Raw genomic sequence first — 13428 nt, forward strand, 5'->3', positions numbered from 1 at the left:
TCTTCTTCTTCACTTCCCTCTTCTCATTAAATGTACTGTCTCGCCCTCCCCTTATAACTACCGCACTGCAAATCATCTCACCCTCAGTTCTCTCACCAGCCACTTCCTCACACACGTACTTTCCCTTCTTATAACTTTCCCTTCTCCACCTTATTCTATGTTCAGACAACATCAAACCCAACCACGGCCTCCCGATTCCTGCCTGCGCCCGACCTCAAACTTTTTTTAAAGACACTGACCAACTGCAACGCCTACAACTTCAAACCTGTTAATTGTAACCTGTTCTTGTCTTCTTAAATATCTTTCTATGTAGACCAAGGAACACAGTTGGTGCAGCTTTGAATGCACAAATATTTGCAGTGTCTTACCTGATAGGAAGACTGACTGAAGATGGGATTGTTGTCATTTATATCAACTATTTGTAGGTAAACCGGAATCTCAGCTGATCTCGAAGGAGAACCATTATCAGAGGCCCTAACTGTGAAATTTAACCACTGAACCTGTTCGTAGTCAACAGTTCGGTTTGCAACAATCTTTCCTGTTTCAAAAACAAACTAATTTAATTAACTGTGCAAGAATTTTAGAGAGGAATAACATTATTCTCTGGTTCCAGAACAGAACTGTACAGTACAAATTTCTTTACCGTGCAAGAACCTAGGTCTGGACAAATCGATGTAACATTAAGTAAAATTCAGCAGCCAAAACAGAAACGTTCCAGAACCAATGGATTTTTATTCTGTAAGCTAGGATGATCAATATAACAAAAGCAAATACGTTTAGGTGAAAGTAGGAAAACTTTAGGATCCCTGTCAACATTGTTTCTGGGATTTGTCCAGTCCGGCATGTTTACCAGCAGAGGGGGTATGGGACAACATTTTTAATGATAAAATAATTAAATTACATTTTTAAAAGGTCTCTCAACAAATGATGGGGAAACGTAGTTTTGCAGGGTGGAATTTCTCTTAAATGTATCCCATGATTTTTTAATGAATTCATAACTAGCTTAGAGGCAGTGATGGTTAAATACATTTGTATTATACACATTTGTATGACTAGTTAGTAAGGAGACACTAAGGAAGATTCATCTGTATATAGTACATCAAAACGGCACTGAGATCATTTTGGTCAAAATTAAACTATTTTGTAAAAGAAAAAAATATAACACCTATATGATAGCCTCAGCTCTAAAGCTTAATATTTAGACAGGTGAAGGTATATTACTTGGTTTTCCTCATACCTGCCATGTTATCTTCAAGTTGTACGTATCCTGCTGGCACTAGATTGTGAAGAGAGTAGGTGATCTGTCCATTTGGGCCTTTATCGGGGTCAACTGCAGATACAGATATCAGTGTGGTTCCTGGGGTGGCACCTTCTACTATCCTTTCCGTGAATACAGTGACTCCAAAGGGACGAAATCTGGGAGTGTTGTCATTAACATCCAGAATATTCACTTTTAGTTTTGCTGTGGAAAATAATAACGTAGATTATTTCCAAAAATACAATAATAATATACAATTCTAGAATTTATAGATGCAAACGAAACTGCTTTGTAGACTAAAAAGTACACTACACCACGGTTTCAGTTGTGACTCATTTATGATCTTTTTGTTTTAGAACAATCAAAATATTTTGTATTTAAACGCTTTCGTGTATTTGCTTACAGGCAGAAAATCCTTATTTCAAGCAACACTTTTTTAAAGGTATAAAATTTGCTAAAGGATCACTTACCATTAGGGATACTGACTGACCGGTCGACCACTTCACTAGCATTATCATAAACAGAAATTGAAATGTCATATGTAGCAACCAGCTCTCTGTTTAGACTGGACTTCACCATAACAGCACCTGAAAATGATCAAGACCGGACATGGTTTCACTTATCATATGATTTTAATATTTCTTGTTAGACACATCAAATAATTCTAGATAGTTGTACTTCTATAAATGTACTTTTTTTTATTTTTATTTATTTTTTAGGGAGTTCTTTATATTATTTGCAATTGAGCATTGTGAAAACCTTTAATTGTATACATGTTAACCCTTCCAGCAGAAAGTTGCCAATACCAATTATTGAATTAGTATTTCATTTTAAAGACTGAAATGTATTGCCTTCAAGCATGTAATCAATGGAAAATATCCTCCTTAAGGCTTGAATAACGCTGACTAAAGATAAAACTATCAGAGAAGGAAAAAAAATATTTTTTTATTTACTGTACATACTGTGTGCATTCTAAAAAAACATCAAGGTAAAACCAGTTCAGCCCACTCCCATCCATTACAGTTCATTACAGTCCCAATGTTTCAGTCTGCAAAGGCATAACAACAACCAATAAAGTGGCATGTCTTGCCCTTTAGGATGGTTTATTTTGTGTCCATGACAGCTGTAACTATGAGATTGACACAGCAGACAGTAATCGTGATGATGATCATGATGATGATGGAAGACGTGTTTGAGTCGGACAGAAAAGATTACAGAGAATACAGATCAAACCTTCAGGATTGTGAGCCATAAAAGAAAAAAAAAGAATCATTTAGTTAGTAGAATGATACATTAAATCAGAGGAAAACATTAAAAAAGAAGAAAAAGGAAAACTACCAAAGTGGAAAGTTATAAGCAAGCAAGAAAGCACAGTAAAGACAAAGATAGTGGAATGGTGGGGAAATAACCAAACTCCAAATAAATAGATAACAGAAGGCAAAGATTATATAGCCGTTATTCAGAGATTGTAATGAGAAAGTACCTGTTTTAAAATCAATGTGGAACGCTCCCTCTTGGTTAGGCACAAGAGCATCATTGTCATCTTTTGCCAACATTTCAACGATGTAATATTCCAGACGTGGGCTGAGGTCTCTGTCAATGGCAATGACCTCAGCTATGACAGTACCCACTGGAGCCGACTCTAAAACACTCACTGTTTGGATAGGTTTAATAAACTCTGGTCGGCAGTCATTGACATCATCAATAAGAATGCTAACTGTGGCACTTCCAGACAAAGGGGTTGTTCCATGGTCTATGGCCACTACTAATAGCCTATAGGCATCTTTCTCTTCCCTATCCACAGTGACATTGGCTACTCTTATTACCCCAGTGGAAGCATTAATGAGGAACCTATCTTGAGCACCACTTTCTATACGGTAGCTTAGATGTTGGTTTGGACCACTGTCTGCATCTGTTGCTGTAACCTGAACAACAGAAAAACCTAGAAAAAACAAGGTGAAAAAGAGAAACAATCAAGTCTTATACTACATGAAATTATTTCCAGAATTACTTCTGACATTCTGAGCAAGAAATTTACATAATCAGAAATTTTATTTATTAAGAAAACATGGACATTTAGTGTTTAAATGTGTATGTGCTCCTTGCAGCTTGGTTCCACAATAAATCCAGAGGCACTGGATAACTAACTAGACAGGCGGAGTGCTAAACAAAGGGGTTAGGTTTACAACCTCCAAAGGGGGTCTAGGGAGGCTAGAGCTAATTGTTTCTTTAATATGTTTCACAACCACACAAGTCTCTTTAGACCTTTCAAAAACTTAATTTATAGTTTATGAAGATAATTATGAAGACATCCACAAGAACACATATACATGCACACAAAGACAGAGGAAGGTTTTCTAAATACACCTTGCACAATATCACTGATCCCTGAAAAAATATTTGGAGCATGTTTTCTCCAGTATAAACGGTATGGTCAACGTGAAATGTAATCTTTGCTCTCATTCCATTCCATTGGCTCTGGATTTGAGGTAGAGAGAGAGAGGTTATTTGAATGTTCTATATAATTTGTTAAATAATAATTTACAGATAGGCACCGCATTTACGTTGCACCTACACTTTTTTAAACCAACACATCCCTCATTTGATATATATTTCAATATTACTTCAGCGTCGTCTTTGTACGTTCACACTTTCAAATTAATTTGACTTCAACAACTTCTGTCAAATGTATTTAATTGTGGAATTGTAACAGTTTACACTTTTGAAATTTAACATGCTTAAAACATCCCTAAATATAAAAAAATATATATCACACTGTTGTGTGATATAATTATCATGCGCCGTCTTTTTGCAGCTGAGGAAGTTTTCTACAAACGAAATGCGTCCTGCTTTTGGCGCCAGCCTGGCCAGACATAAATTGCTCTGTAGTGAGTTTTATATTTTACTTTTCCTTGAATTGAATTGTTTTTATTTTAACTATTCATTCTTTGGGTTTATTAACCCCAATATATATTTTTTTGTCTATTATTGTATGTTCTTAATGTCTAATTTGTTTTGTATGTACTTTTAATATATGTTTGTTTCTTTATTTATAATAAATTAATAAATTATATATATTTTATATTTACATCTTTTTGAGCGCTGTCTATTTTTAGTAAATTTTTTTAGTTAATCTGATATATTTATATAATTGAAAATATGTTACGTTGGGAGATCGTCCAGGCCCGCTCTTCAGCAGCCTCAGCCGCTGCGAAGAAGGGGGAGACCCCCCGCCTCCCCACTGCAGCCTCAGCTGCCGCAGGCAGGAGTCAGGTCCGGCTCTCCTGTCCAGATGAGGTCCCTCTTCACAGGTACTACCTCGCCTTATACTCACACGCCACACTCAAGATGGCCGTAGAGGAAGTGACATGACAGGACTTTGAAAATTTGGAGGGAAAACACTAAATGGACGCCAAAGCTTCTGTGCCTATTTAAGAGACTCTGGAACCCTCAGTCATTGCCTTCTAAAGGTCGTGTCTATCCTGAGTACGCATTCCTGTTTTATTCCTTACTTCTGGTATCCTGACCTCGGCTTGTTATACGACATTCCTGATTTCTGGTATCCTGACTTCGGCTTGTCTGACCTTGTACCCTTACTCCGGTCCTACCTGATATCGGTGTCTCCACCTACGTTGTGCATGGCAGAATCAGAAGGCCATTATGAGACCCGCATAGGTGGGACAACAAGGGTCCTGTGAGGTCCATCTGGATGAGATGGACCACCGGTTGGATCAACTTGTTCAAGCTCTCCAGACTTTATTACAGCGCACTGATCCAGCGCAGCGTTCACCTCAACCTTTAGTGGCTCCTACGTCCCCGCCTGTTCAGGTAACTTCTGTTCCAGCTCACCTACCTCTTCCTCAACGCTATGGTGGTGATCCTGCAGCATGCCGTCGATTTTTGAATCAATGCGAGATACATTTTTAACTTTCTCCGTATGCATTTCCCACTGAACGTGCTAAGGTGGGATACATCATCTCGCTCCTGACGGACAAGGCCTTGGCATGGGTTTCAGCAGTTTCGAATTCGCATCAAGTCTACGGTCTGTCTTTGATGTTCCAGGGAGGAGGGCCACCACATCATCATTATTTACCATCCGTCAAGGTTCCTGCTTGCTTCTGGAGTATGCCATTGAATGCCAAACCCTGATGGCAGAGGTCAACTGGACTAATGAGGCATTGGTCGCCGCCTTCCTTAATGGACTATCTGAAACCCTGACGGACGAGATTGCGGCCAGAGGTTTACCCATGGTACTGGATCCTTTCTCCCTCCATTCCCCTCATATTAGGATTCCCGTGGTTGCAAACTCACAATCCTACAATAGACTGGAGTATTAGACAGATTATAGACTGGAGTATTAGACAGATTACTGCATGGAGCAGTTCCTGTGTTGACCATTGCCTCAGACCTGTGAGTAATGCTTCAGTGACTTTCACCCCGGCCACCACCTCTCTTCTGCCTAAACCTTACCAGTGTTTTGCAGATGTTTTTGAAAAACTCCCTCCTCACAGGCCTTACAACTATCCAATTGACCTACTTCCAGGGACCATGCCACCCAGAGGCTGGGTCTACCCACTCTCCGTCCCGGAGACCAAGGCTATGGAATCATACATTGAGGAGAATCTCCGACGAGGGTTTAGACGCCGATCTACGTTGCCCACCGGAGCAGTGTTTTTCTTTGTTCGGAAAAAGGATGGAGAGTTGCGTCCCTGCATTAACTACAGGGGTCTCAATAACAGGGGCCTGCTGGGCCGGGGGGAAGGGGAGCAATTGTCCCCCAAGGCTGCCCTGAATCCGGGCCGGCGGGCTGGCCGGGTGGCCAGCAGACGAACATTCATGGCAGCCGCAAAGTTAAAAACTAAGCGGCTGCCACCGGGACTGGCCGCCGTGCCGGTAGCGTACCTGGCGGGGGCGGTCCGCCTGGAGTGCCGCTCACTGAGGGGTGCCGGCACGCCTCCAAAAACGATGTGCGCGGCAACTGTGGCTGGACTTGATGTCAAATGCCAGCGCACAACACTGAAGCCCTGCCCACCGTCTTCCGTGCTCAGTGTACCGGAAGGACGGGACACAGAAGAGGAAAAAGAAGAGGAAGAATGAAGAGGAGGAGGAAAAGTGACAGTGCCAGAGGAAAGGTAGGAAAATATTAGTAAGTGTGTGAGAGTGATGAGTGTTATGATGTAGTTTATGATGAATGTTTGTGAATTAAGGTTCGAGATTGCATGGAAGTGTGGGGGGATAGCATGGCATAGGGAGGCTGTCTAGGCATGATAGGAGTGTGATTGCTGTTATCAATTTTTTTTTTGTCCAACTGTGGTGTGTTAACAACACTTTTATTAAAAGTAAATTACATACCAAAATTGGACAGAAAAATTCAATAACAGTATTAATAGATATATATGATTGCAAACAGCAATCACACGCCTATCATGCTAAGTCAGCCAGTACATGCTAGAACCTGGGCATGATAGGATTGTGATTGCTGTTAATTATATATATATATATATATATATATATATATATATACATACCGTATTGGCTCGGATATAGGCCGCCCCCGTATATAGGCCACACCCTAAAAGTTTGGTGGTCTCCCGGGCGTCTTGCGGGGCCGGCGGGGGACATCTACGCAATACAACTTCCGGTGCCGGCACTGGATGTGCTGGCACCAGAAGTTGTATATGCGTATTGCGTAGATGTCCCCCGCCGGCCCCGCAAGACATCCTGTAGTCTGCTCCGGTAAGTCCGGGGGGGGGGCAGAGGTAAAACCGCTTAGACAACCTCCCGTGCCGGCACCCCACCCCCCCCAGTGGGAAATGCTGGAAGGGGAGGCTGTCTGAGCGTATCGGGGAGTAGGATGCAGGTCCCCTGCACCGCTGCGGGGGATCTGTATCCTAACCCCGCACCCCCACTTTAAAGACTTAAAGTGGGGGAAAAAAGTGCGTCCTATATTCAAGCCAATATATATTAATATTGCTATTGAAATTTTTTTTGTCTAATTTTGGTGTGTTACTGTTAATAAAGTATTTTAAAAGTTTTTTTTTTTTGGTTTTCGCCAAATGAATGCTGAATTTTCAGTTTCGGTCCAGAATTTTCATTTCGGTGCATCCCTACTATGTACTAAGCCAGTCACTGAAGTGTTAGGCCTACACCACATCAATGTTTGGCTTAGTATATAGTGATAGGGGTTGTACTGCAGCATTGTCAGTGTCTGGCTCAAAGTATAGGCACACAGTGACGGTGGTACAGCGTAATCCCTAAGTATATAATGATAACAGTTATGCTGTACCACCGTCAATGTGTGCCTCAGTATATAATGATAACAATTTTGCTGTACCCCTGTCAATGTTTGCCTAACCATAGAAACTATGCAGTTTTAAAGTGTGTGTGTGGGGGGGTGCCACATACAGGATCTGCCACAGGTGCCAAATACTCTAGGTACGCCCTTGCGTCGTGCGGCAGTCAGGCCCAATGGCCATTCCTCAGCTCTTCGTCCCACGTCTTAAAAGGGGTGGGATAAAGAGCTGAGGCACAGCTATTGGGCGGCGCGGTGCGTGCACGCCGGCCGCTTTAATTTCATTAGGCGCCGGTGGAGTGACTGCCGCACGACGGCCGCTTTCAGTGTCGCTCACAGCCGCTTTGGTGGCGCAATGGGCCACTTGACTAGACTTGCCCCCCAGGCCTTAGGCTGCCAGCCCTCCCCTGCTCAATAAGATCACCAGGCACAATATATACCCCATTCCACTAATCTCCGAACTTTTTGACAGGTTAACCGGAGCTACTATCTATACTAAGATGGATCTCTGGGGAGCGTATAACCTTGTCAGAATCCGAGCTAATGACGAATGGAAGACTGCTTTTAACACAACCGACCTGGACATTATGAGTATACAGTGATGCCATTCGGCTTGTGCAATGCTCCAGCGGTCTTCTAAGAATTCATCAAGAACGACTGTTTTAGGGATTTCCTCCAACAATTTGTCGTAGTATACCTGGATGACATTCTAATCTACTCTACTGACCTTCCGACACCGTACACATGTGGCTCGTGTCTTAGACCGACTTTGGCAACATGGACTGTGCGCCATGTTAGAGAAGTGTGTCTTTAACATCTGCAAGGTCACGTTCCTGGGATACGTCATAACCCCAGAGGGGTTTGAGATGGATCCTTCCAAGGTTCAAGCAATATAAGACTGGCCTCAACCTATAGGTTAAAAACCTCTGCAGCGTTTCTTGGGGTTCGCGAACTACTACAGACATTTTATCCGTGACTACTCCAAGACCGCTGTTCCTTTGACGGCCCTAACTAAGAAGGGGGCCAATACCCGAGGACATTTCTGCTTTCGCACGACTTAAAGATAAGTTAATCACGGCTCCTGACATCCAGATCCTTAACTACTGTTAAAGGTCAACGCATCGGAGTCCGGGGTTGGAGCTGTTTTTTCCCAAAGAGCCTCTTAGAGCCTGCGGTTATTTTTCAAGGAGGTTCTCTCCTGCCAAGAGAAATTATGACATAGGAAACAAGGAGCTCTTGGCCATCATCCTTGCCCTGGAAGAGTGGCAACATCTTCTGGAGGGCGTACAGGTTCCTACGTTGATTTTGACAGACCATAAGAACCTGCAGTACATAGAAACCGCCAAGTGCCTTAATCCACGGCAGGCCAGATGGGCTCTATTTCTCTCCCGGTTTCCATTCGTTTTGACCTACCATCCAGGTCCCAAGAATGTCAAGGCCAATGCCCTCTCTTGCATTCATACATTTCCAGGAGAGGAGAGTCATGAACTTGAGACTATTGTGTCATCAGCCAAAGTTTTAGCGGCTGTTCATTTTAGCTGTCGCACTCCCCTTCTGGGTCGCATCTCCGGACTGCAATCCCGGGCTCCAGCATCCCTGTGTTAACAGCCTATGTGACTTAATTTTGCACAAACTGATAGAGATACCATATACTAAATAAATATCTTCTAGTTATAGTTGTATATGCAGTTCCCTATACTTTTTCCTACAAGAACAGGTACTTCAGAGAAGGTTTGTAGGAAACAAATAAATATATATATATATTTTTAAAATTGCCTGTTTATGCATAAGTTTGCAGATTGTTAACAAACAAGTTGTTGTTTAATCAGCGAAATTATACAAAGCTACATTAAACCTACAAAAACAGAACTGAGTACACTACACTTGGGGTTTATTCTTCATCTTACCTGGTGGACTATTTTCCCGAAGATGTACAATAATACTTTGTGGATTAAACTGAGGTTGGTTGTCATTGGCATCTAGGATTGTTATCACAAGTCTGGTTGTGCTGTTTAGCTTTCCGGTGTCCTCTGCCACCAAGGTCAAGTTCAGTACAGGGACTAAAAATGCCTCTCTGTCTATTGCTTTGGAAGACCCTACAGCAACAACCCCTACAGCGGGAGAGACAATAAGATCCAAGTTTATCATTGTATAAATCATAACAATCGTATATGTGTTATTATTCAAAGGGGTCTATACTACTACATATTATGAAGGCCCATTCCCAGTAAACTTCTGCTGCAGTAAGAGTTTGGCTGGCCCTATGTAATGTATAGCTAAATCAGTGAGGTTTCTCCAAAAAGTCTATTTTCACATTGAATTATGCAAGGCCAGCTCAGTCATTCTAGCTGGAGAAACCTACTGGAGTTTGCACTTCATAATGAATGGTAAAGCAAGAGAGTAAACCGCCCCCCCCCCGACCTCTCCTGCAAACTCATATTCCAACTGTCCCTTTAGGGAACAGACCCCATAGATCCAAAGGTAATTCAAATAAATGAACGAACCAAGCTAAGTATTGGAAATTAATATATTCCATATACTCCATATCACACTTCTAAATGTTTCAAACAGTTCTTTCATACAGTAGTTATAGAACTGTGATGCTGAGACTATCCTGTCAAGTTTGCTCATGATTTTATAGACGTCCAGCACTTTGGAAATTTAAGCAAGATTAGATAGTGGTTAAAACACATTACCTTAACAGAAACAAAGGGGACCTTACCTGTGCTCCTATTTATGGTAAATAGATCCATCTGTGCCCCAAGAAATTTATATGACACCACTGCATTTGGTCCTAAGTCATTATCTAAAGCTAGAATTGGCCCATTCAGGACTGTGATAGATGTTCCTAGATGAAATATAAAAGTTAAAATCTTTTAAAAATACATTTTCTATTGGGTTTCAAACAACCCCCCTTCTGAATTGTTTCCCTTTATTTCCAAATGCCCTTGTGATTTGCCATGACACACATTAATAATGAATGGGGGTACAGGATGAGACATGTTATTGTGATGGCTCAGGCTGTTGCAGCCCTGGCAGACTGAATGAAGAAGACCCTCGTAGTTCCTATAATCCTGCTGGAGAAAATAAACAGATAAAATCAGTCCTGCCAGATGTAACCAAAACACATTTTAATGTAATCTTGGATTTTACACATTATACCAGTCAGGTATTTAAACTCTTTTATTACCCTTGAGCAGATTACATATGAATTAGCAAAATTTACGGTAATTTGCTGCACTGCATTTCCTTGAGTGCTACTGGACTTATTCTTTATATATAACTCCCATAGTGTTAAAAAAAAGAGACTCAATTTGGTCAAGTGTGTCTTCTAAATGCTATCATTATCAAATAGTTTATTAATATCAACAAATACATTTTTCCAAACATTAGACAGATATTAGTGAAATTAGTGAAAAGGGGTGTGCAACAGGACCGCAGTTCGGTGAACCATTGACAGTGTGGACTTTTACACCAGCAGATCGTTCATAGAGGTGGTGAAACTAAGGACTGCTTTTATGTAGGTATTTTTTCTGTGTTAGAATACATTTTATACTATTTGCATATATTCTGCTATATTCTGTTTTTATGTCTGTTTTTACATATGCTGAAAAAAGTCACCCACAGTATTCCCCACTTCAACCACTATTCACCATTTTCCTGTTTTTTTCTGAGACACCAGAACGTTGGATGCTGCTGTATTGTCATCTTACTGGGCACAGTGTAGATCAATTGTGTTTCACCTATGGATTTTTTTAGGTAAACTATTTTCTTCAAATAACCTTTAACATAGTTGTGGCTAAAGTATACCATACATAGACTTCTCAGCTGTTTTTAGACATAGTTTGAATACATATACAGTGTTGTGTTTGTTTTTTTCTAAGATGCCGTCCAACCACTGCTAAGAAAGCAACTTGATCAATGTTAATGAAGCTCCAAATCTCAGACTATCAGGTCAAAGATTCAATACCAGATGAGTATAAGTAAATCTCATCTAAGTAAAAGACTAATCCATTGAAGAACAATGTCAGCATGGCTAGAATTCAAACAAAGTTTTGTTGGGAATCAGAGATTTGGCTAGAAAGGGCATTTTATACCCTTTTGGGACTTCTAAAGGAACAGCTGCTGTATACTCTTGTGGCAATCCTTTGTAGGGCTTCTTATGGTGGATCTTTTACAATAATAGATTACCCTTGCTTAAAGTTTAAAAGCATGTGGATTTGTTCCCCACGGAAAAAGGTTTTCTACTTATATAGACAAACACTAGTGATTCAATTATGACTTGATTTGTCTTTTGTTGGAAACAGGAGATTGGGCATTTCCACAAACATGGGTTACTAATGGTGATTTAATTATTTATCTATTTATTTGAATGGGTTAAGGGAAGCTGAGAGAATGATATTTTTGCGCATAAATCAGAGATCATGGATATTCTAATCATGTAATGTATGTATTTCAGACCATTATTGTCTGCTATGGTGGATCAGTTATTAATAGTCTGAGATACTTAAATTGAATTGTTAGAGTTAAAAGAGAAAGTATTAAACAAAATGGCTCTGGAAAGATAACAACAATTTAAAAAGGGCTTGCTAGCTTTTTAAAATTATGATCTATTGCTCCAGGTATTATATGTTTTATGTTTGGATATTGTACTTGTTAAAAAGATATATGGTGGACTACTTACAGCCTCCCTGAGATTTCCACTATTCACACCGGCACAATTACTAGTCATTCGACTGCAAGGAAGAACAAAGGGAGGGAATCTTCTAAAGACTCCTTGCTATTCTAGAAGATGGAGTAATAAGTCAATGTCGATAGCTTTTTATTGAGCTATCATCTGAACAAAACTCCAGAAAATAGAACATGATTGTACATCTTTTTCTATGCTAGCCCAGTAAAAGTTACCACACTCAGCCAAAGAACCTTTTAGCCATATAATACACATTTTTCGTTGTGTGTCCAAATCATTTGTTAAGAATTCTAGAATGCCTACCTACTGTCATTACGTTGGACTAAAAAAAATGTACTCTGCAGCTACCTATTTAACAACTTCACCAATATACATTTATACATTTAATAAACACTCCAGGCTACCAAATTGTTTGTACTTATATGTTTCTAATATAAAGTCATCAGCTACATTGGCTATCCTACCCAAGTTACATAGTTTCAACTCTTTACTTACCCTTTTCACATTTTTTTATTTTTTATAATTTACTCAATGTATGTCTTCTATCACTTCTCATAAATAATGCATACAGTAAAAATAAGCAGGTCTCGAGACAAAGCCAGTGTTGGTGTGTTTTATAATTATAGTAATATGTACACATTTCCCAGCCTTGCATATCATGTTAGTTCGTTACATAGATGTAATGTTTGTTGCATTAATCTAGATTGGATCTAAAATATAATTATATAAAATATAACATATAAACAATTCCTATTTTATATTATTTTTGTTCTCTGACGGAATATACTACCTGCCGGTGAATTCTCCATTATTTCAGCTCCATAGGATCCCTGAGTGAACAGAGGGTGGTTGTCATTTTCATCAGATATGGTTACAACCAATAAGTCAAAATCCTGTACATAAATAAGAAGTACATGTTGAAAGATAAGAATATAAAAAACTGTTGACATGATGTAAAATCATTTTTGGGCAGCGTATTTTTGATTTACGATATTATCAATAAACTTACAAGGATATAGGTTGAATTTAGAACACCAATGTACAAATCTGATTGTCAATGACAAGTATATTAAAGTCATCTAGCTCCTACAGCCAAGTCAGTATCTAAATATGTGTAATTAAAGAGGACACAAGCATAATATTAAAACCTCAGTCTAGAGCCTGCAAGTCTGGTGAACTGGTCCACCT

At 40.0% G+C, this 13428-nt stretch overlaps 1 protein-coding gene across 1 annotated transcript in view; it reads right to left on the minus strand.

Annotated features, from left to right (window-relative positions):
- The window catches only part of CDH23 (cadherin related 23), a 357384-nt gene that overhangs the window by 27402 nt on the left and 316554 nt on the right, over positions 1 to 13428 (minus strand). Inside the window, exons 43-49 of the mRNA XM_053451249.1 lie at positions 13031 to 13133; positions 10273 to 10398; positions 9458 to 9661; positions 2742 to 3200; positions 1729 to 1845; positions 1238 to 1462; positions 369 to 538 (exon numbers count right to left, since the gene is read on the minus strand). Coding sequence (XP_053307224.1) covers positions 369 to 538; positions 1238 to 1462; positions 1729 to 1845; positions 2742 to 3200; positions 9458 to 9661; positions 10273 to 10398; positions 13031 to 13133 — 1404 coding nt within the window. The remainder of the gene's footprint in view (positions 1 to 368; positions 539 to 1237; positions 1463 to 1728; positions 1846 to 2741; positions 3201 to 9457; positions 9662 to 10272; positions 10399 to 13030; positions 13134 to 13428) is intronic.

The sequence above is a fragment of the Spea bombifrons genome, chromosome 11, assembly GCF_027358695.1.
Source record: "Spea bombifrons isolate aSpeBom1 chromosome 11, aSpeBom1.2.pri, whole genome shotgun sequence".
Classification (NCBI taxonomy): Eukaryota; Metazoa; Chordata; class Amphibia; order Anura; family Pelobatidae; genus Spea; species Spea bombifrons.